This window comes from Phoenix dactylifera, chromosome 11, assembly GCF_009389715.1.
Source record: "Phoenix dactylifera cultivar Barhee BC4 chromosome 11, palm_55x_up_171113_PBpolish2nd_filt_p, whole genome shotgun sequence".
Classification (NCBI taxonomy): Eukaryota; Viridiplantae; Streptophyta; class Magnoliopsida; order Arecales; family Arecaceae; genus Phoenix; species Phoenix dactylifera.
In genome coordinates, this window is record NC_052402.1 from 9,786,096 (window position 1) to 9,811,300 (window position 25,205).

General features: G+C 39.2%; 2 protein-coding genes across 4 annotated transcripts; one reads left to right on the forward strand and one right to left on the reverse strand.

The window, feature by feature from the left end:
- Positions 1 to 1,552: 1,552 nt before the first annotated feature.
- Positions 1,553 to 13,097, reverse strand: LOC103703315 (adrenodoxin-like protein 2, mitochondrial). 3 transcript variants are annotated; one of them, XM_039131536.1, is made up of 8 exons: positions 12,983 to 13,097; positions 11,783 to 11,848; positions 4,898 to 4,962; positions 4,227 to 4,279; positions 3,031 to 3,137; positions 2,675 to 2,724; positions 1,996 to 2,078; positions 1,553 to 1,918 (listed from the first exon to the last, which is right to left on the reverse strand). In XM_039131536.1, exons 2-8 carry the CDS (start codon positions 11,838 to 11,840, stop codon positions 1,804 to 1,806), a joined length of 531 nt encoding a protein of 176 aa, XP_038987464.1. In that variant the 5' UTR covers positions 11,841 to 11,848; positions 12,983 to 13,097; the 3' UTR covers positions 1,553 to 1,803. The 3 variants fall into 3 exon arrangements, with proteins under 3 accessions (XP_038987464.1, XP_038987462.1, XP_038987463.1); XM_039131534.1 differs by having other exon boundaries at positions 12,928 to 13,097; XM_039131535.1 differs by having other exon boundaries at positions 12,591 to 13,097.
- A 3,704-nt stretch (positions 13,098 to 16,801) lies between these two features.
- Positions 16,802 to 24,782, forward strand: LOC103703316 (KH domain-containing protein At4g18375-like). The gene is given in 9 exon segments (XM_008786132.3): positions 16,802 to 16,881; positions 18,834 to 19,439; positions 20,598 to 21,095; positions 21,178 to 21,417; positions 21,509 to 21,790; positions 21,884 to 21,939; positions 22,240 to 22,313; positions 22,316 to 22,329; positions 23,316 to 24,782. Coding segments are annotated over 8 exon segments (1,872 nt in total). The 5' UTR covers positions 16,802 to 16,881; positions 18,834 to 18,863; the 3' UTR covers positions 23,448 to 24,782.
- The last annotated feature ends 423 nt before the right edge of the window (positions 24,783 to 25,205 follow it).

Here is a 25,205-nt window from a genome sequence, read left to right on the forward strand (position 1 = left end):
ATGTCCCATTTTCTCGATCGAAGTGTAATGCATTTACCTATGTAAAAAATAAATGTCCCATTTTCTCGATCGAAGTGTAATGCATTTACCTGGTACACGATGTCTAACTATAAGTTGGAAGGTGCGCACCTTATATGAGACTCCTTGTCCGCTGCAAATGCTTAACTTTAAATAGCCTTGCCAATTCCACAAAAAGAAAAAGCCTTGCCAATGAATCTCAAGTTGTTCTTTAACAGCCTTCGCTTTAAGGCATTATGCATGATGAGCTTCAGGTGAGCCTTTCTAATAAAGGTCATGGTTATGAAATCAACTTTCTTTTTACCTATAAGCTTAATCATTACTTAGTGCTGTAGTTATCCCTATACATCCATCAAATAATTTTTTGTTCATGATCTTCAGCTAACAGCTTCACAAAAGCTATATGCACTCCCTTCCTACATGAACCTGTTTCACTAAGAGCTTGGTTTGATAAGCCAATTATCACTTTAATTAGGTGCAACTACAGTTCTCTTCAATTGCTTGGAACATCTTGGCCAATCCTTCCCATGTCTCACAAGGTCATAATTAATTTAGAGGGCACAATGCTTCAGTGAAATTTTCGAGTGTTAATAGAATTACCAAAATAAAGAAGTGTACTATGCAATACCAAATACACCAATGTTTTTTTTTCTAAAAAAAAAGAGCATTGCCAAACATGACCCAGTGTTGATATATGGCCCACTTGGTCTGCATGCCGTGTTTTGGGCATAGAGTGGTCCAAAGTGCAGAGCTGCAATCCAAGATTGAACCTAGGTTTCAGAACTGACAAAGGAAAGAACTGTGGTAGGTCCAGATGTTTCAAGTTTATAAGGCTCTTGTTTACTCAGCTTTGGCTTGTTATCGTGTATCCATTTCAGTTTATCGACAACTTTTGGAAAAGCCATTATTCTGCTAAGTTGTCTATATTTAAATTCCTAGACAAAATCACATAAACAAAAGCAACTGAATAAACCTTGACTTAAACCTAGAAAGGCAGTGCAATGAAGGTCCCAACCTTGATAAATCTAGAATGTGATAGACCAGAACAAAGAACTCAACATGAGTTGAGCTCAGGTGAGGTTGAGGTCCTTGCAAGCAGATAAGGACTAGGTCCAGCATGGTGCCGTATGTCTTTCTTTTTATTATTGGTAGGCAACTGCTTTAACCACTCAGATGCAAACAGCATGTACATGAGTCATCATAAGGCAGGTATCGTGCAGGAAAATTTCCAATTTACTAAATTTATATCATCAGCCTATGGCCTTCATTAACAAGCCAAATGGCTGGCAAGAATGAATCAGTGCACCTACAACAAAGAGAAGGGGGAAAAGCACAACATGCAATTACTTTCAACCGGCTCCCAGCATATAAAAATATATCAACAATGACCGTTTCGTAGCCTAAATTATGAAACACAAATGGGAAGCTTAAGGTTTCATGAGATTTAATGCACCAGGTTTTTGGTTAAGGAAATTCAGTCAGTAACAAGGCAAAAAGATGCTTCAGGTTGATTTAAAAAATCATACCCAAGTGATTGCAGTGTAAGAGAGATGATTTTATGTTAGAACCCCGTCTGAAATAAAAGTTTACAATTAAAGATCAATTGCCAAAAAGGAGTTCACAGAGCTCAATAAATGACTCGAAATGTTGGCCGATTATTATACAACAATGGAATGCCTGATTTTGATGATTTTGGATGTTAAAGATCAAAATTGTCTGTGCAGCACAAACTGCAAAACTGTGGTTTGAATGCAATCTTTACACTCAAAAAGTATGAAAACACATTCAGTGTGGTTTTGGTACAAACCCATCAACAGCGAAGTTTCGGGTAGCTGCTGGTAGAGCTAAGCGAATTCCATCAAGCTCAGGCTTTGCAATCACCTGGCAACCAAGGCGAGACCTGCAAAAGTAGTTTCACAACTTATTCCAAATAAAATATGGAGACTATTTAAGCTTTTCACAGGAAGATTCACATACGTTTCAGTAAGCCCAAATGCTAGATCCAACATGTCATTTTCTTCATCTACTGGATCTTCTAATTTGTTGTAGTATTCCATATCCTGATAGCAGCTTCCCAGTCAGAGAATGCATCAAAGTCCTATATATATATATAGAGAGAGAGAGAGAGCTGAACTTGGCTCCACTCGAGTGGATCTCCACTCAGATCTGGTCAAGTCTCCATTGAACAATGAAGGTCTCGCATCAACAATCCGAACCATTGTATGTGATCTACTACTTTTAAACTGCTTACATATCAAAAAATTATGTGATTTGGAAACTCCTAGCTTATGCATCAAGTGATCAAAAAAATATATAAATTTAGAGTTATTTAGACTGTCCATTTATGGACTACCTGATGCATAGACTAGAAGTCTCCAAATCACATGAGTTTTGGTAATGTAACCAATCTAGATGCAATAGATCACATCTAATGGCTCGAATCATCGATATGGAACCCCCATTGTCCAATTTAGACTTGACCGAATCTGAGTGAAGATCCACTTGAGTGTAGCACAGTCTATACATACATACATACATATATACACACATGTATGTATATATGTGTGTATATATACATACATACATATGTATGTATGTATATGTGTATACATATATATATGTATATATATATAATCTAGAGTAACCAAGAACATACCATCACAATCACATGGCAGGTAGAACAAGCTAGTGAGCCCTCACATGCTCCTGAGGCCACATCAGAAATATAGGGTAACTGAAACTGAATAATGAACCCCAAATAAAGGTACACCATATTCAACAATTTCTCATCCAACCACTAGTAGATAAAAGGTTTATGATTCACATAAACCTTATCAAAATTCTATATGTAGCATTTGCTAATTGGATATGATCAAGTGAAAGTACATGACTATTCAGAGGTATTTCAACAAATCAATAACTGTTGACTGCAGGCCCAATAAATTCACCTTACATATAAAGCAAATCGTTATAAAAATCTTGTATAGTGTCTAGTGATCACAAGATAAAAACCTTCAAGTTCTATGTCATTTTCATGGGCAGCTTCTAACATTGACATTCCAATAGGAACTTGGATGACCTTTTCCTCACCATCTTTATCAACAAACGTCACAGTTATCCTGCACGGTTTACCAAAAACAATTATGATGAAAGGGCTTCTTGACTTTATAGCAGAAAGTCTGAGTACTCTAAAAGCATAGAAGTACAAATAAAATCATTTTGTTTCAACATTAAAGCTTGGATAAATAAATAAAGAAGAAAAAAGAGACAGATTAGTGGATTTATGGCCAACAGAAATTGCTGATAGGAAAGCATGCATTTATCAAATATGAGACATTATTGGATGCTTGGCAAAGGTTTATGAGCTGCATCTAATGCAAGAGACATCATAGATATTTTTAATCCAAAAGCTTGAATGAAAAACAAACTCGATAGTGCATAGAAATTTCAGTCAAGAATGTGTGGATACTGAAAAGGGAGATGAAGGCAAACTATCTGCAAAAAACACACCAACATTCAACAATGAAGGTCGTGGTTGGAGATCCTTTACTTGCAAATCATGATTCAATAATTTATATTTCAAAATATTATAAACATGATTGATATCCTTTTGGAAGAGGAATGTGGTTGTTCAAAGGAAATGTTAAAACATAGAAACACAAGTAGATAAATCAGGAAAAGCATGAGTCAAAAACTCCACTGAGATTAGAAAGTTCCCACTCCATGGTTCTCAGAATTTTCTAAATCTCAAAATCAACCCCAAGGACCTACTTGTTGATAATTATATCCTTTTCCCTAAAAGAAAAAGGTATAATATCAGAACACGTTATGGATTTGGTACATCTAAATGCACCCACCCTAGATGCCTCCAAAAAGCTATAGTTTGCCCAATAATTGATGTCTTTGAAAACAGTAATATAATGTCTGAAATGGTATTTGCAGTATAAACAACACATTACCATCAAAAGGAATAAATAAACAAACATAACAGGAAGACAGCAACTTGATTTCAGCACTAATAAACATGCAAACATAAAAGTAAGCATAGGTCATATTTAATACATTTATAAAGAATTGATTATACAAATGTGCATAAGTAGAAGATGTCGACATGGATTCCATGTACATCATGAAATTTAACACCTCATAAAATAAGTGGGCTACGTCATAAGATCACTTAGTATAAAACTAAATGATCAGGAACTTACTTCTCTTTTTTTTCGCTGCTTTCCTCATGAGCAGTAGAAAAGGGAAAATTTTTCTGAAAAAGACATGTCAACAGTCATAAAACATCATGATTCATCTACTTTAAAAATAGGGACATCAAAAAACTCTCAACATATTATCCTGATAAATAAGCCGATCTTGTGAAAATCAATTATTACACGAAAATTCAATTATAATTTGATTCATATATATAAATATGCATACATACATACGCGTGTGTGTGTGTATATAATATCATGGTACTCATAGCATATGTATATAAGTTTTTTTTTTGTTCGATAAGAATAAGAAGTCCTGGAAGATAAATCATTTCGCGTAATTATATCTAGAAAAACTAAACTAGGAAAAAATAAAATAAAATAGCAACCCAATGATGAGGTAGGGCAAAAATGACAAAACTGCAAACCTCAAGTTGTTACAGAAATCCACAATCTAACTATCTGGCAAAAGTTAAAAATATCTGCATCAGAATTTTTTCTGGATGCTGGTAAGTCCCACTTTAATTTTACTCTTAAAAACGATATTCCCCAAAAAACAACAATGGCAAGGATGTGGAGAAGGATTAAATCTGCATGCATTCTTGTCACCAACATCGTGACAGATTTGATTATATAACACATAATGCATATTAGTTTTAGAAAATAAAACTAACCATGGGGTATAAGTAATGACTGGAAGGCCCTTTTACACATCGTCTTCTAGTTACACAAAACTGACCTGCCAAACAGGAGCTAGCTAGTGTCAACCTAAACCAGTAATAAAACTGACTTCAGGAGGCAGCATGCATACTTGTAGTAAAGAAAACAGTTATTTAATTAATATCATGGAGTAAATAAATCTCATGCAGGAGGTTGACAAAAGGAAAAGAAAGCATATCAAGAATGTAGCCTCAAAAGGATACAGATTGAGGGCTTTTCAAAAGAGGAGTCGCAAATAAGATAAGCCTTCCTTTACAGCAATAAAATATTATCAAAAAACATAAACATCAGTTTGGTAAGTTTTCTGCAATAACCTAGAATGAAGTTGCAATCATGATCAATAAGCCAATCTTGCATTGGAAGCTTCTATTATGGACTATGTTTGAACCTTGTGAATATTTTGCATTATATGGATCAACTGCTGAATTGTCATCGTAAAATCGCTATTTAGAGATTATTATATTTGTAAATATTTCTCACCAAACTATCTTCATTGCTTGCTGGATCTTCATCTAATGAACTGCGGCGTCATATTTCTATCAGACAATTTTCATCATAAAAATTGACACATTGATAATCTTCAGAAATTTTTCAATCACTAGTTATTCTGCAATCAGATCCACAATGGTCATGTTCAACAATCTGGGAGCAATGTGACTTTTAGAAAAATAAGTCCAGAAAAGCATAGCATAATTGGGGACAATCTTGCCTTCTTAAATCAACATGGTCTTAGTGCTAATTAAATTTTTAAAGCTATCCCTTCCTAAAGAGCCCATGATTTTTATTCATTTGGCAGTCAACCACAAATAACATTGACACCATCTAATGAGGGCATCATCGCTAAAAACAAGACAAACTAAATTTAGTTTAAAACATGGTCAGTGGAACTGTCCCGAACCGAGCAGTTCATGGAGTATCAAGTGGTACCCGCGGCGGACCGGAACAGTTCTGGCAACCGAAACAAAAAACCATCAACATAGGGGGAGAAGGAGAAGGAAAGAGAGGAAAAGAGAGAGCGAGCAGGGAAGAAAGGGAGAGGGAGAGGGAGAGGAAGGAAGAGAGAGAGTCGCGGAGGCCGGCGAGCCGCAAGAAGGAGGTGGAAGAGGGGCTCTACCTCCGGGTCCCATGTTCCGTTCGAAACAGGGATCCCGGACGGGGCCCTTTTTTAATTTTGAGATTTTTAAGTGAAGTTGACAAGCTGTCTACTTTCGTCGACCCTTCGCCGGCCTCCGCCACCCTCCCCCTCTCCCCCTCTCTCTCTTTTTCTCTCTCTCTCTATCGTTCTTCCTCTCCCCTACCTCCTCTACTGTGTCGGGCCGGCACGAAACAGTACGGAGGCATACCGACCTGTGCCGCCGGACAACCGATCCGGGCACCGATTCTAGCACAACAAAACTTAGTTTAAAATGAAATAAGAGAAACAGGAGATTTAAAAGGAGAGATTGATCAAGAAGAAAACAAATGAGAAATAAGGGAAAAGAGAAGGAGATTTGATGAGAGACAAGATTTTATTTTCCATTTTAAATTCATGATAAATCATAGATCATGGAATGACAACTCCTAAACATTTAACTGCTATGTAAATTGAGACGCAATAGACATCAAGCAAACATGCAGCACTGAGCTGATCAAACAAGTCTTAAATTTTCTAAAGATAAACGTATTGTAAAATTTTACTGCATTGAGAACTTGTTTGGTTCACAGAAAAAGAAGTGATGAAAGTGTGGTCAACAAAAAATAAAAAAATGGCTCATGTTTGGTTGGAGCTTTTCCATGGGAATAACTTTCCCACATTTCATGAAAAAGAAAAACCCATGTAGGACATAGAAAAGCCAGTTTTCCAGGGGTTGGGATTGTGGTAATTTTTATTTTTTCATAAATGCCCTTAAGCCATCATACTAAAATGGGTCCAACTAAAGTCGATTAAACCCAGTCTCGTCAAACAACTTGGAATGTGTGCGGCCACCTCACATGACTAACTCTACTTCAAACCCAGAATGCTCTAAAGATAAAGATATTGTAAAATTTTACTGCATTGAGGACTTGTTTGGTTCACAGAAAAAGAAGAGAGAAAAGTGTGGTCAACAGAAAAATAAAAAAATGGCTCATGTTTGGTTGGAGCTTTCCCATGGGAAAAACTTTCCCACATTTCATGGAAAAGAAAAACCATGTAGGACATAGGAAAGCCGATTTCCCACGAGTTGGGAATTGTGGTAATTTTTATTTTTTCATAAATGCCCTTAAGCCATCATACTAAAATGGATCATACTTAAAGTGGATTAAACCTGGTCTCTTCAAACAGTTTGGAATATGTGCAACCACCTCACATGGCTAACTCTGCTTCAAACCCAGAATTCTCTGTTGCCAATTATTATTCTAAAAATAATTATTATGATGTTACGAGAAGGAATGACTATGACGGCAATGACAACGATCTATCTCCTGATTGAAGCATTCTTAGTTTGCAAGCTAGGTTGGGTAGTGAAGTTCCAGTCAGACATCCATGTCAACATTCTCCTATTGATACTGACGTTGGTGTTCCAAATATTGTAAGTGGGAGTATTGTATCTAATTCTAAGGGCATAATAAGTATTTTACACAACTTACAAAGGAAAATAGATGCTCAACCAAACATGTCACTATAAAAAGTATACTTCTTATGCCACTTTCCTATGGTCAACGAAACATGCAAAAACCACTTTTCTATGTATCATATACCCATACATTGGCTTCCCAGAAAATGCAATCCAGTGAGGTAAAATGCTTTCCACAAACCAAACGAATCCTGACTTCTATAAATGACCCCATGTTCAGACATATAGATGATTTTTGACACTTGTCCAAACTAATTAGAGCAATTCACAATCAGGAAGTTGTCAAAATAGAGTTTAGCATACTAATGAGTGGTCTTGCATCTTCATCAAATATAATTAACATCTAGATGCCTTAAAAGCCCATAAAACTATTTTAGCTTTCTGTCACATTCTAAGAGTTCCACAATGGCAAACAAAAAGGAAAAGAAAAAAGAAGATTGGGGTGATATTTAATTATTTGCGAGTCCTTTATAGCATATTATTGTCAAAATCAAAGAATCTAGTCATCATGAAAAGCTTATCCATTCAATTAGTTATTTGAAAACCCAACTCCACCTAAGAAGCTATTTATAGAGTAAGGCACTTGATGTTGTCACAATATTTTTTCAAATTGACTACTTTGATGCAATAATATGTCACAAAATATTTACTATAACTATTTTAACTTCCACAATAGTGCTCTAGTTAATGCAGTTAATAATAGTTTTCTTTGACAAGCTCTTCACTAAAGGAAATATGTTCATAAATTCTCTCAACCGACATTCAAAGTGTCAGTGATGACAAGCTAATATCGACATCCAAAACAAGTAGCATGGAACCTGTGGATTCTCTTCTTATAAGCCTTTCTAATAAAAAAGGTGTTGAGTAATTCTTTAATTTTTATATTGGCACATCACAACATGCTTGCCAGGCAGTAATTGACGCCATGGTATACGATACGGGATCAAATGTGGTCAGAACCATACTGATCACAAATCATGATTGTTCGTGGAATTGGTACGAAATGGGCCTGAAGGAGTGCGGACCAATCCTTACCTAGCCAAACTGCTCGAAACCAAGTCGTTCCGTGCACTTCGGTCTAATAAAGGCTTGGTTCACGCCCGATTAACCTTTCCCCTCGGCAATTGAGGGAGAAAAAAATACCATACCCTTTTCTCCCTTCATGTCACACATGAGCAACATAAAAGAGGAGAAGGAAAGGAGAGGAGAAAGAGAGGGAGAGAGCGGAAAGGTGAGCAAGGAGGGCAAATCCTCGGTTCGCCGAGGTATTTTCCTACATTCCCTCTTCAATTTTTCTTTTTTTTAATCCCATAAAGCAACAAAGCTGAATATTAGAAAAGCATGCCAAAATTTCGTATTTTGGCATGATTTCATAATATGTCGTAGATCTTAGTCATACGCAATGATACAACTTTTTTTTAGTTTTTATTTTATTTTATATATTTGGATAAAAAATTAAAAAAATAAAGGGGAAATTAGATTCTTAGACACCATAAAGGACCCAGAGGGTTGCAGATGAAGTACTAATCTGGCTGATGAGGCAATGCATCGAGTAAGAATCCTAGACATATTAGGATCGTCGGACATTCAGGATCATCATCCTATACCAGATCATATTCTCTCATTTTGCGTGATGACCCATATGTATACACACTCTCTGAATTTCCATGTTCAAGTTAGTATCATTCCTCCCCAGCCTTCATCAAACCAAGGATCATACCATGATGTTTAAGGTTGTATTTTCCCTAGTTATCAAAACCCTTAAATAAGGAAAGAATCATCCACTCTTAGCCCCTTAAAAATAGTTCTTGGATCCATTGTCGTGGCTACCCCTACATATAGAGCCACTTGAATAAGTCCAAACCAACTAACTTGCTTGTAAAACATTTTTACCATCTCAGGTAACCTAACTAGGACTATGCATAGAAGTTCTAGCTAAAAAAACTACTTACATTTTTGTAATAAAATTACCCTTTTAACTAATACCTTGCTTTGGCTAATAGGTTTAAGTATATACTATGCTTAAACCATCACAATAGCCAACTAATATAAAATATGAACCAAAAGCTGTGGGACTTCAAAGCAACTATTTAGAATCCAAAACCATGGTTTGCCAAACCATGTTGAACCAACTGGTTTGGGGCACACCAAGCCAGACCAGTCGGCTACCAACATGATTTGACATATAAATTTGGTTCACCCCAATTATAGTGGTTCAATTGCAACTTCACCCCTTCCCCATACTTGAAACCCTAATCTTCCATCCTCGGTGCTCGACAACAACACCGAACGATGCCACCGCTGCTACCGATGAGCTCCAAAAGCCCTATGTACGTCTATCACTCTCTCTCTCAACGATGGCCCCTTCCTCTCTCTCTCTCTCAACGAGAGCCCCTCCCTCTCTTTATCAACCCCTCTCACTCCCCCCCCCTCAATGATGACGACCTCTTGGCCCTCTCCCTCTCCATCGGCCTCTCTCTCCCTTCCTCCTCCCTTCCTCCCTCTCTTTTTCCCTCTCCTCCCTCTCCAACTCTCCCTATTTTAGTATATCCCGAAATGGCATGGTACAAACCCATTGCATGCTAAACTGATCACTCGTTGGTACATCCTATAGTACCAGTTCGGCAAACCATGCCTAAAACCATACAATTATACATCAACTTCTGCTTCTGAAATGGCAACTAAATAGTTAATGTTAAGAATTGAATTCCAAACTACATTATTAGCCCTAAAAGATCTTTTAATGCAAGAAAACATTATAAATAAAACAACTCCATGAATTAAAATAAATTTAACAAAGAAAAATTAAACCTTATATTTTTTTTGGAATCACATCAAGTTGTTCCCCTTGCAATATCCTCCTCGTGAGATAATGAAATTGGGGAACTAACACATGACCTCAAGATTACCCAAAAAAAGTAGGGAAACATTTCTTTGCTTTTTACCTTATTTCAGCCTCTTTCATGATGTAATTCTAAATAAAAAATTTAAGTGCCAACACGTGTCGGTCCATATTGTAAAGCATATACCATGTCGGTCCATATTGTAAATCACATTCCATGCTAGTGTGATGCCAGCATGTAGCATGATTTGTGCCCCGCCAAAAGCTGGGCATCAACATGGCCTCGTACCAACAGAAACCAAACAAAAAGACATAATTTATCTTCTACAATTATGTGACATGTGAGGGAGATGGTTTGTTCCTAAAATCAAAGAGCATCAAACCACCATGAATATGATATAACTAATATTAAGCTATAGTATGACTATAAGTTGTATAATAGCTATGTTATAACTATGATACGAGTATATTGTAATTATAGCATGGTTGTAATATAACTATAGTACGATTACCATATAAGCTATTAGATATGTTATAGATGTAATATAAATGCAGTATAGCAATAATATAACTTTACTATAACTATGGTATAATTATAGTTTACCACGTTATAACTAGAGTATAATTATATTAAAATTGCAGAACATTGTAACCATAGAATAATACAAGCATTTTGTAGATATAACATATACAATATTATATAGAGCCACTATAGCTTTAGTGTAAAAACCAAATCACATTTATATCGCGATTACAGCATCATTGCAGCACATCTATAGTATAATTGTAATCTCATTATATTAAACTAAAGTAACTATGGTCTAATTGTGGTATACCTATACAAAACTATAATATGGATAGTATAACTAGAATCGAGCCATACAGCTAAAGAAAAGCTTCTCATTATATTACGTCTTTTCGTAATAACTATTGCTCATTTGATGCATTTTCTGATGCTTATATGTCACTAGGGTGTCATGCTATGTTATAATTCTAAACAATACATGGCACAATAATCAGCACATGTGCATCTATTAATTTTTGATTCATCAACTGCCCCATTCCTTTGGCAGTCTGGCAATATCTCTCTAGCATGTTACCACAAGGTCATCTTTGAGTGTAGGATACCATTTCAGCCTCCAAATATCCGTATCTCACCATGCCTATGAAACTGGTTTATGCCCACAGCACACCAATCAACATGACATCTAGCAGAAACCATGCAAGTTCAGCAATAGACCAGAACAAATCACTCAAATCATTGTTCTAACAAACCCCACAATGAGACTACCACTAAATACCATTCTCAGTTCATATTTTGGAATACTAAAAGGTGGAAATCCAACACTAATGATACATAAAATAAAGACAAATACATTAAGAAAAAAATAAAATAAAGATACCTATTCCAGACTCTTTCAAGAATCGGGCCCCAAGCTGTGAGAGCCGAGAGAGGACCATAATCGGACCTGATGCATTAATATAAGTTAGCAACACAAATCCAGGAAGCACAAGCAAATTCTTCGGATAAGTGGAAAGCTAAACCCTAGATAGAGCTTGAAGGAATATAATCTATCAATAAAGATCACATTCGCTAAATCCCGTACACAATTGTACTTTAAACAAATAAGCATGTGCATGGTTCAGGTTGGATCGGTTAAGGGGTATTTTTGAAACCAAACCAACTTAAATCGGTTTCTAAAACTGAAACTGAACCGACCATGCATGAAAACCGGTTCAAACAGACCCAAAAAAATCAGTTCGGTCCAGTTTATCAGATCAGATGAGCTAAATGGGCTTCCTACATATAGGCAGTATAAGATAATCGTTGGGCTAAGTGGGCTTCCAGCAAGTTGCAGTGCACTTTCCTTTTTAAAAGAATCCAATCATAAACGTAAGCACCGCCTCAAAAAAATAAAAATTAATCAACCAGATTAAGCCCCCAAAATAACATTTTCTTGGGAAACAAATTCATCCTAAGAATCTATAGATGTAGAGCGTTCTTGATGTAACTTTCCAAACCAAGAAATCAAATTACAATAGGAAACTAAGAAAACTATCAAGAAATTAAACAATATCAGATATCTGAACCGTTTCATCTCGGCGAAAGAAACAGAAAAAAAAGAGAGAAAAGAGAAATCATTAGCAGAAAAAAGAAATCGTTTCAAGCAAAGCCGGTAAAGCAACATCATTCCGGCACTTGGAGATCACGTCGGTGGCGGAGGATTTGGAGGATTCGCTGAATCCAGCGTAGGCGCCGGCGGTGTAGAACCACTCGAGAGACGCGGGGCCGGAGCTCGCCCTCGCCATCGCCATCCCACCGACAAGGAGACCGAGAGCCGGCGGCAAGATCTCGTACGACGACAAGAAGCCAAGAATGAAAAAAAAACAAAACCGAGAAGCGAAAAAAAAACGAAGTTGAGAACAAGTATTTATAGAGCTACGCGCCAGAAGAAGGCTTCTCCACTCTCTCGCTCTCTCCCTCTCCTCTCTGGCGAAGGGGCGCGAAAGAAGAAAGCCATGACTCGATCTCTCGAAGGGATCTCACCTCAACCGCAGAGCGAGAGGTTGGAGGAGGACGGCGGCGAGGGAGAGCGGCGGACCTGGCTCTGCACCAGCGAGGAGAGCGGCACACGGGCTGAGTCGGAGGACACTCAGCAGAGGCGAGAGCGTGAAAGGATTGGGCGCGGCTAGGGTTGCTGAAATGGATGAACGGAGCTCACCGCCTTGGCGCCTTCTATTTATTTGCCCGACCGGTTCGGACCGTTGGGACTAAGACCTCGGACCGAATCGAGCCGGTGTATGATTTCCTCGTGAAACCGGGTCGGTAAATCAAACGGATGAACCAAGCCGAATCGAAATTTGGGCTGCCCGGGCTTTCAAGACAAATCATGCCGGCTCTTGAATTTGCCAAGTCGAACTAAATGTAAGAAATTCGCAAGGTGATTGTTTTTTTTTTCCTCTTGTTTTGAGGAAGATAATTGTTTGAATTGAAAGTGATTTGTTTTTAGTTTAGGCTAATTCTAAGAAATGGATTATGTATGACTTTTTTAACCGGAAGAGAAACAAAATTTTAAAGAATTGATGTATTGACTTGTGACTTGGTCATGTCAAGTTATTTTTTTGAGTCAAGGTTTAGTACTTTTAAAGGAAAATTTTTATGACCTTAATAAATCTAATTACATTTTTATGACCATATGGCTAGTAGGAGGAATCATAATTTACCCTTCCTTTTGTGCATGCTTTGGGTCGAGTGTACCTCACGGTAAGCAGCTCATTGAGATGTAATGGTTGCTGCATGGCCGACCAGACTAATGTCCCAAGATAGGCTGGCTTTTTTGAGCCCTCCTTTAAACCCCTCTTCGTCAAACTATCTCCATCTATTGTGCGTTGTTCCACTAGCTTGTTCTGGTACTTATTTCATTTTTTTTTTTTTTTTGCGCTACACCAGGCGATTCATATTAGTTTAATATGAATACATCCAAAAAAGTCAAAATACAACAAGTCACAAAGTGTTTGTGGCAACTCCTCCTCGCCAGTCCAAAGAACTCCCCCAAAGTGATTGCAACAAAGGAGGCCACCCAATCCAAGCGTTGTTGGCCTTCCTTAAAAAAAATGATCTACCCTAAAGATAATGTCACCACTAACCATGTCCCAAATGTCTCAAAGTAGGGGGTGGTGTCCCTCAGCTATACCAAGATATTTTCGGATCTGGCCAATCATAATGGCCGAGTCACCTTCGAGCAAGATGGCACTGGCCCGTAGAGCATGCCGATCATGACATAAGCCGACCCAAGATGCTCTTACCTCTGCCCCAAGACCGATATGTCGAAGATTGAGCTCCCTCTAGTTGCCACCACTCTAGAGTCTGGGCCTCTGATCACGAAGCCTGCACCACCCCTCTTGCCGCCATCCAAAACATATCCATCGAAGTTGACCTTGAGAAAGTTCGGGGGTTGTACACCGTCTGAGATGCTGCATGAGCAAAATAAGAGTCCCGGGTATCCCAAGCTATCAACGGCTAGTACGACGGACCAGCATGGGTGATCTCCGCAGCCTGCACTCAGGCCCTCTCCATGACGAGCCTAGGTGTCGAACTACTCTTCCTGAATATCCAAGCATTCATAGCCAACTAAATGTGACAAGCAACATAAGTCGCCCTAAGGGCCACATACTGAGTCTGAGGCATACCAGACCACCTCCTAAGTGCTTGGGTAATGAAACTAGACTGGCATAGTGCCTCTGGCAGGATATCAGACAGCCTCCATACCCTCACAACCCAATCACACTAGAATAACATATGATCCACGGACTTCTCTGCCTCACACCCAGGGCAGATCAGCAAAATACTTAGGACAACCCTAGTTGGTGAACGTCCCCAAGCCACCTTTCACAAGAATAATGCAACTCTTGAATGAAAACCAAACCTCCAAATCTAGACACAGTCCAACCTCTGACTCTGCTCACTCTAGAATAGGTCGTAGATATCCCTGATACTGACCCTCGGACTACAAATAGCACTCCAAACTCGCACATCCAGAAACCGCCAGTGAATGCACTCTTTATAAGGTGCTCTCCAAATAGATGACAAGACTAGTTAGAGCCAACCAGTCTTATCTGGGTGGAGGAAATCACAAACCCGCAAACCACCCATGACCTCAATGTTGACCATGGTCGGCCAGAGTCTCACCAAGAGGGTGTCCATCCAGGGGTCCTCCACTAGATCCATATTGTGCTAGTCTCTGATCAACCATCTGATGTGGCCAAAACCATAAGAACATGTCTACAAATTTTTCTCCAAATGAAGGAGCACCTTCGACCCCTCTAAAAAACCCCATCGGCGGTCCCAAGGTCATATCGGGTTGTCATCATCTGACTCCATAGGCTATGTAGCTCAAAGAATATTCTTGCGGCATGTCTGGCGACCAATGCCTCTCTCTTGAGCAAAGATTGAACACCTAGCCCATCCTCCTGAGTCGACTAGCAAATGACACCCCAAGCAAGTAGGTGTATCCCGTGTGTGCCATCATACGAGCCCCACAAGAAGCTTCGGAGCATCTACTCAATCCTCAGCAACATCGACTTCGGAACAACCATGTTAGGTATGAGGTAGACCGGTATGGAGCCGAGGACCGATCTCACAAGAATCAGCCTGCCCATTATGGATAACGAAATAGCTTTCCAACTCTCCAGCTGCTTCTAGATGCGCTATTCCATTCGGTCAGCTCCCTCTGTAGCCATTTGGTCCTTCCGGGGTGAATGCCAGTGCGCTACCTTCGCCGACTTTTACCGACCATCTCTGAGTCCCACAGCGATCTAGTGGAGTTCGAGTGGTTAAAGGGGTGAACTCAGTGACGACCCCTTCACTACCCTCGGCAACCGGATCTTTGTCGCTGCCATCCAAGGCCGAAAACCGGTCTCCGGGCCAACTCATCCGAGTTGGAGTCAGGCTCACCACCGACCCCCGGGTCTCCGATTGCCTCCACCACCATGGGAGTCGAAGATCTCGCCTGCTCCTGCGGACCTCCACCGCCGGCACCGACACCGGAAACTTGCACTCATCGCCTGCATGCCTGATCCGCTCGCAGTGGAAGCAGAAGTCAGGGACATTCTCGAAGACGAATGGCTACCACAAAATCCTATTTCTTCCTTTGATTTGAATGCCTGACGTCAACGGCTTAGTGGCATCGATGGCCACCTTGACCCTCACGAAGCCCATCTTCCTCTGCTGGTCGGTGATATCGTCCACGGCTAACAGGCAACCAGCAGTTCTCCTAATATTCTACCGGAAGCTTTGGCATCTGAAGCGAAACCACTGCCAAGCTAACGACGTCAAGGGTCGGGACGAAATCGAGAGCCCAAAGCTCCATCGCTAGCAGCTGCTCCACCACTACCTAGGGGCCGCTGGAGAGGGCATTGTCTTGATCGGCCTCCAATTTGTACCTCACCGCCATGTGATCATCAACAAGAGAGAAAACCTCCACCTTGTATTGAAGCTTTCCGTGCATCGCCACCTCCCAAGCCACCCATTTCGCCGAAACCTGACGGCCTAAGCTCCAAATAACGGCTGCCACATTCTTCCACGATCGTCAAGAAGCCTCGATTCTATCCTCCAACAGTTCAAGGACTGCCTTGAAGTGCTGCCGGGGATTCTCCATCTTCTCCTCCAAGATTCAGTGGGACATCCACCCCCGGCTCTCTCCAGGGGAGGGCTCTGTCTGTCTGCAGTTACCGCACGCCCAAGGTGTTCGCCGAAAAGTCCTATGAAGATTAAAGCAAGCGCTCTCTAAGGTTTTTGGCATGGTAGGTACTTATACATAAATAATATATAAGCTCACCATACAAAAAACAAAAAGCCCGGTCGGGCGACCGCAAATACCCGGTCACAGATGGCTTCCACCGACCGAGCCGGTGGCGGACCCCGGCATCTAAAAAACCCAATAGGGGGCTGTCATTGGAGCGGAAGTAGTCGAGGGTTAGGGTTTTTCGTCCCGCCGATACGGTACGCTTCCTCTCTCTTGTCGAATCCCTTCTTGTTTCAGGGTTTTGGAAGTTTCGCCGTTCGTTCCTTTCTCTGGGGCTTCTCCAGATCCAGGGCTTTTGCTAGGGTTAGGTTCTTGCGCCGTTGATGAACAGGGATGGGATTTTGCCTTCGCTAGTTTCGGGCATGGAATATCCCCGGAGAAATAATGGGATCAAATTTTGTTCTTTTGCGATCCCCTATATCTCTGTATATTTGGACCCCTTCATCGCATTCCCATTTGTTTTCCTGATTTTGTGATATGATCTATATGCTGTTCGTACCAAATCAATTGCTATCAACTGTTATGGGTGATATAGTTTAGTTAGAGACGCATTCTTTGGTTCTTACCTTGTTTGTGTTCTGTATTTTCATCTATTACTACGCATTAGTTTGTTGCTGTCTTGTCTGCTTCCGAGAAAATCTGTTATTATGGTCGCAACAGTTTGTATTTGTGATTATCTTCTTCTCAGTTCTCTGATATGTTTCGGATTTTTTAGTTGATTCTTGTTGTGAGCTTCTGTTACATGTTTATTGATTCTTCTCTCCATTGTTATAGCCCTTGTCGGTAGTATATAATTGGATATGGTTTTGGTTATCTTATTATTTTTTATCCATCTGATAATAATGGAAAATTTGCTAGTGTTATAGCAGAGAAGTAAATGGATTTCGGCATGTGCAATGCTCATGATTGTTGAAATGAATGTCTACTGCCAAATATGACCTGAGCAACATGCAGAGGATTTCAAGTTATAACAAAGATGAAAAGTCTTGGAGGGCACTCGAATGAGCATAGGGTCATGCATGGCATATTGAAAACAGAAGTGGAAAAATAAAACAAACAACACACTCACATTCTCTAAAATGAGGGGATCAGAAATCTGAGACTCAACTTTTGTCTTTAAAGGGTTATGGGAAGAGCAGCTGTAATTCCATAGATCGTAATCATTTGTAGTAAATTTGATAATACAAACCTTTATTTTATTTATATATTTCTTTCTCTTTCTGGGACATTTATTAGAGAGTAAAAATGGAGAGGATTGTTTACTGAAAAAATTATATTTATACAAGGAAAACAAGAGGCACGGGCAGTACAAATTATCCATCTCATTATCCCTTTCTCTTGTCGCATTCCAAAGCTAGCAGTAAGGGAGTCAGGAAAGAATTTCTGCCGTTAACGGTGAGCTGGTGGGCCCTGTGACGTTATAAATAGGAGTTAAAGGAAGTCTTCATTGCGGCTTCATGTTTCCAGACAGAAAAGCATTATATACATCAAGGGAAGAACTAATGTCAACATGGTTAATTACACAATTTCATTTCACGTCGAATAGTTTTGGCCACCGAGTTGGTTATCACTTCTCAAACGTCTCAAAAGCAATTAAAGACATGCTGGAAGACTTCAATTTGAAATTGCAATTGGGTTAAAGCACAGAAGTGCAGCTGCCATATATTTTATATACTTCATTTTTCTGTTTTCAAATTTTCAAATTTTACCTTGCCATGGTCCATGTCCATCAGGCAGGTAGCATGCCTTTAGTTCTGATTGGTGCCCAATGAACTATGTTGTGGAAGTAATTCAACGAGTTCCTGCTACATCTGTGAAATTTACTGTAGGCAGCTCAATCTATAAAATTTACTGTTGGCAGCTCAATCTATAAAATTACTCTAGGCAGCTAAATCTCTAAAATTTATTGTATGCTATAATCTGTTAGTGTCTTTTCTTTGATCTTCTTATAGAACTGTCTGCCAGTTTAATGTAGGATTTAATGCTCATTCTCAGTTTCAGTTTGCTGGTTTTATGATGTTATTTACGTGGTTGTCTCATGCAGGACCGCTTTATGTATGCCAAATACATTGATGAAGTATCTTCATGGTGCTTGTATTGCATTTTTTAGTATGTATCTTATTGGTCTACCAATGTAATGTTTTCTCAGCTGTAACAGGTTCATATCTTTAACTGAATCATGGTGGAGACTGGGAAACGATCGCGCCAGCAGAGGGATGATGACAATGATGGGAAACAGTGGAACAAGCGACCAGGTAACATGGAGCGATCTGGTGATGGTGAATTGGTTGTCTATCGCATACTTTGTCCTGCTGGTGTTATTGGGAGTGTCATTGGTAAGAGTGGTAAAGTCATAAATTCCATAAGACAAGAGACATATGCTAAAATTAAGGTTGTCGATCCTTTTCCTGGTGCGGACATGAGGGTTATTACCATATATTGCTATGTTAAAGACAAGGATCCTATGGATGCTGATGAGGACAGCATGGAACCTCTTTGCCCTGCTCAGGATGCTCTGCTTAAGGTGCATGATGCAATTGTCAATGCCCTGGCTAATGCTAGTGATTCTGATAAGAGGAACAAGGAGGAAGCCCAGATACTTGTGCCCGCTAGTCAAGCTGCAAATATAATTGGCAAATCTGGGGCCACCATAAAGAGATTGAGATCAAAGACCAGGGCAAACATAAAAGTAAACCCAAAGGATGCCAACAATGCTACTCATTCCTGTGCAATGAGCTATGATAACTTTGTTCAGGTAAATGCTCTTAGTGCTTTACTTAATCCTAAATTAGGATCCTAGGAGCTACTATAAGTTGAATTATGGGACTAGATCTCGTGGCAATATATTATGTAGAAATCTACGTGCTTTACTCGTTATATGATGATCTATCAGAAGTTATTTATCATGGGTTCGGCAAGTCTAAGATAATTTTATCCAAATTAGTGTTTTTGGTTTTTATAAGTAGGATTTGCCAATAATCTTCCTGCCTACAGTTTTTTTTTTTACAAGCATGTCGGTAATCTTTTTGTCTGCTTCATTTGATCAGTCAGATGTTCATCGTAATAAGGTTCAGTGGTCAACCTGCTCTCGTTCCCTGCAATATCTATGATATAATAGAAAAACCCTGGCCGGGAGCCTGCTACCTGTGAGCTCAGGTGATATTGCATGGTGTTAGAAGTTAAGGAGTGCATGGATAAATGTTCTTCTTATTTTTATAGATTTAACCCCCTTGGGCTTGCTTTATCTTAAAGTGGTTAGAGATAGATGCAAGAAAGCCTCTATTAAAAAAAGTTATATTTGGATCCCCTTAATGGAAATTTTCAAAGTTACCTTTTTTTCGCTAAGATTTACCACTTAAAAAACCATGCTTTGGATCCTTTCTTTGGAAAGTGGTTTACAATTTCTTGTTACCATTTAAGTTTTATCAACTAGTCGGTGTTCTTTTGAAGCTCTCTAGATGTGGTTCAAGCTATGTGGCTAATGCATATATTGTAGTCTGTCCTCTTGTTTTTTCTATGGATCGTCAGAGGATCATGTCTTAATATGCTTTCCTTCTGTAAAGTCGCAGCCTACAGCCTAAGCGGAATTACGGCTCATCAAAAATAGCTGAACCAGCTTCCCCTATTTAGCCAACTAGTTTAAGTGAGGAAGTGACTTTTATTCCACGTGCTTTTAAAATTTTTGATGCTTATTGGATTTCTGTATTTGATTATGGCATCGATTTTGCCAAACTTAATTTGGACAAGTCCTAGATATTTACCTTATCTGGAACAGATTTCATGTGACTTTTGCAAGTCTAGATATTTACCTCGTGGAACAAAATTTCATGCAACTCATCTCTATGGTTGTACTCTATTTGCTGTTGTTTATCTTACTGCCAGCTGTATTAATTTTTCTTATATGCTTATACAGATAACCGGTGATGCTGAAGCAGTTAAGAAAGCATTATTTGCGGTTTCTTGTATTATGTACAAGTTTTCACCAAAAGAAGAGATCTCCCTTGATACTTCTGTTCCAGAGCTTCCACCAATTATCATTCCTTCAGATGTTACTGTCTATTCAGCTGGTAGCTTCTTCCCTGCTGCAAATGCTATTGTTTCCCCTTCTCGATCTGTGCCATCAGTCATAGGCGCAACACCGCATGTACCAGAGCTTCATGGATATACTGATACAACTAGTGCATGGCCAGTTTATCCATCTGCTCTTCCTGTTGTTTCTGGATATGGTGGTCCATCACGCTCAGAGGATTTAGTAGTACGAGTCTTGTGTCCATCTGACAAGATTGGACGTGTTATTGGTAAGGGAGGGAGTACCATAAAGAGTATAAGGCAAAACAGTGGTGCTCGCATTGATGTTGATGATACGAAGGACGAGACTGAAGAATGTCTTATTACTGTCACATCTACAGAGGTTAGATTTATTCATGTGTTTTGCATTTTTTCCTGGTTATCAAATTTTGGCTAATGGTATGATGCATGATCTGCGCGTGCAGTCCACAGATGATATTAGATCTGCTGCAATTGAAGCTATTTTGCTGCTTCAAGGAAAGATCAATGATGAGGATGCTGAGAAAGTGAATATCCGTCTTCTTGTTCCCTCAAAGGTGATTGGCTGTCTCATTGGCAAGAGTGGCTCGATTATAAGCGACATGCGCAAAAAGACAAAGGCTGAAATTCGGATCTCAAAAGGTGAAAAGCCTAAACGTGCTGCTTCCAATGATGAGCTTGTGCAGGTTTGCCTATTTCCTTGAATCCTGATTTCCTTCTGTTGTCCCTGGACAGGTTCTAATATGTATTTTCCTTTCACTTTTGATCTGGATCCAGGTGACTGGAGAGGTAGGTAATTTGCGTGATGCGCTTGTTCAGATTATTTTGAGGCTTAGGGAAGATGCTTTGAGAGATAGGAATGGCAGCCAGAATGCTCATAAGGATGGTAGTCAGAGCGCTCCTCCAGTTGATCCTCTTTACACGAGTAGTCTGTCTGTCCCTCCAGTATTACCTAGCATTCCATCAGTTGCACCTTTGAGCTATGACCAGAGAGTAGAAACTGAAAGGGGTTTTGGAGTATTTCCTGGAAGCAGTTTATATGGATACAGCTCTCTGCAGGTATATTGCCTGCTCCAAATTATTTGCTGTTTGGAATTTTTGGAAAATTCATAGAAGCTTTTGATTAACATTGCTATTTTTCTCTTTGTCAAGGCTGGGGAGAATGGCTATGGTTCCCTTTCCCAGTATTCATCAAAGTCATATGGAGGGTATGTTTTTTCCTATGCACTATTTATATTGACTTAGATGTTGTTCCTGTGGTCCAAGTGAAATAATAGTCCAAACTGCTGCTTTCCTTGGATCTCCTTGTGCCCTCTATGAAACATTTAGACCATGTATTTTCACAAGGATGCAATTGATAATTTATTTTCTCGTCATCATATTCACAAGACCTTGTCAATGTTTTAAGAAGCCTTTTTTAAATTGAGACTAGATACTCTATTATGCATTAGAAGTCATTATAATGATCTAACTATGTTTTGGTTTTCTGTTGCTCTAACTTTGGGCAGATTGCCCCCATATATTGAGATGGTGATTCCTGCAAATGCTTTAGCTAAAGTTATGGGAAAAGGTGGCACAAACATGGAAATATAAGAAAGGTGGGTGTCCAAAAGGGGGTGACATTTATCCTCATAATATATTTGCTTTTTTCTCATATGCTTTACATGTTTGTAACAAATGCATGTATACTTATTTAGACTGGAATTAGGTTTTTGCATTTTATAGCATGCCCTAAGTGCATCTAGTTTTAAATATGAGTGGTCTAGAATTCAGACATGGTTTAGTTTGGACATGATTTAGTATTTTGGCGGTGGTTTTTCCTCTTGTTTGCATGTTTTTTTTATTTTTTTGAACTTCAGCTTCAAAATCTGGATTCCTATTTGCCATATATACAGAATCACCCAAATCTAGCGCACCATACTGATAACATGGAACTGTCTCTGGTTTCAATGGTCTAGTTTCTTGCTATCCACAAGGGAAAACTGAAAATTTCCCTTACCTGACCTTTAGCCATATATCTGACTTTTGGAATTGATTCTCGTTAAAGGGTGCTGCTGAAGATCTCCTGTCAAAAGGAGAACGCAAATCCATGTCTCAATTTTAGAGCAACCATGACCTATAAACTTATCTAATTTCACTTTTTTTCTGTAGACCCAAAGATTATTAGTATGGGTTTGAAAATATGAAACATTCTGAACAATGTATAACAACATAGTGACCAGACAGTTGAGCTGTTCATTGATCCTAAGAATTGAGATTGATGAAATTCAGTGCCCTGGAAAATTGAATTATGTGTTACAAATGCAAAGAGTTTCAATCAGAAGATCACTAAAACCACTCCAGAATAATTTGAACATCAGATATTCAGGTAATGGACATACTGAAAATCATGTCATAGACGGGCTATGGAATATTAGATACACATTCAACCATATGTCGTACACCATTGACCTTCCTTAGCATTACCGACCAAATCCAGGCTTCTTGCCCTGCTATTTTTCCAATTCTTCATCTAGTTAGCCTTCTAATTAAATTTTATTTGGTTTAGTTTAACTAGTTTCTTATCTGTTTTATGCTGTTGCAGATATCTGGAGCTCATATTGAAATTGTTGATTCAAAATCATCCCGTTATGAGCGAATTGCTCAGATATCTGGAACCCCTGAACAGAAGCGTGCTGCAGAGAACCTAATTCAGGCTTTTATGATGTCAACTTAAGGTGATGGATATGCTTTCAAGCTTTAATAGGCGATGTTTCGTTCTGTTGTTGCGGTGCACTTCCTTTTGGTTTTCCATAGTTCCCTTAGGTTTCTATTCCGGAAAGGAAATGCATATCTCCTAAAATCCTTCTGGTGTTTTCTGCCTCCTCAGAATCAATTCATGTTCCCGAAGAATCTGCTGCTATGTTGTTGAGGAAAATGTTCTCTATGTCAGTGAAACTGTCTTATCTGATTACCCAAGAAATCTTAGGTCCTTGTTTTCCTCTTTGATGTTATTTCTTGTGCATCTTTGATGTTATTCCTTAACAGTACCTACCCATATATCCTGGTTTTAGCAACTCTTGAACGAATGATTCACTGCTCGATATATTGATGTTTAATTATCCTGTCTTGACCATCACTTCCTCAGCTGCATGGATAGGATCTATCCTTAAACGGGGTGGACTCTGACTGCTGAACTGAGTTGTGTATGTGATCGTTATTGAAGCTAAAAATTGTGTATGGAAATGAAATCATCGAGCCCTAGAACTCCATTCTTCTTTCCTCATGCTTGTATATATTGAAGTTTGATTTTGTTCTCAGGCCTTGATCTGAGTCAATGACTGCATGTTGTGTAGTGCTTGTACTTTTTGTTTCTTCCGTTGAATTGTATCATGAGTTTATTTGCTCCCAAGTTTCTCTTACGACGTGTTTCGATTTTAACTCTGTTTGCTGTTGATTTTCCTGGACATCCATATTCCTGCGTCGTGTATGTTTATGTTTCCCTTGTTGTTTTTCTCATTGCATTCATCTAAGGTCAATTCAATTTTTGCTCAATCATTGGCCCCTCAAATTCACTGTTTTAAAACGTTGCTCCGTCTCTTGGTCATCTATATTGGATTTTGAGCATTGAATAATTTTGCTTGCTCATCCTTTTCTGCCACGCCCAAAACAAAAGAATTTTGTAGGAAAAAGTGTATATTCTTATTTTCTGCTCCACAAAAGCTACCAACTTCTGACCCACTAAGAGACTGATGCTCAGAATGAGCAATATTCTTTTGCGACTTAGTAGCACCTTTCCATTCTGCATGCTTCAGAGAAGGGTTAGCTGTAGGTTTCAATGTACAGGAGGTGCATACAGCAGGTACAGGTGTGCTTTTGTCAACTCTGCAAGATTTCAGTGTTACCAACACAGACCACGTAAATTGTGTACATATGTGCTGATGAGCTTTTATAAGTGGTCGCATTGTGTGTGGCTTGCTGTTTTTATTTTTCAGCCCACTGAAAGTAGTTTTGCATTTTGACAATACTGAAGTATTGATAGTATTGATCATAAAATTATTTTTTTGAGTCATGTCTCTCGATTCGTTTGTTGGGAAGGAAAATAGTCTCGAGTGCTGATTATTTCTGCGATGCATGCTTGATTATCCTATGGATTCAGACCTGTAGATGTAGCTCAAAGTTTTGAAAATAGCCTGCAGCGATTCACATCTCTACGAATGTTGCTTGCTTGGATGATTGTCCATTTAAGGTGATCAAGTACCTGAAAAGGTAATAGATTTCAGTAAGAATCCTTTGCTTTGATCTATAATGGTGGTGGCTGCAGCTCCTTGCATTGCGTTGTAGCAGCTGAAGGAACCGTGCAGCAGTGCCCCGGGTGGACTTTCAGAAATAACATCTAGTATTTGTGATCATTTTTGGGCAAGGCGGATGGGAAGAAAAACAAATGTGTGGGTTGATGCATGGGAAGTAAGAGCCAATGAGCTAGTCTCTTATG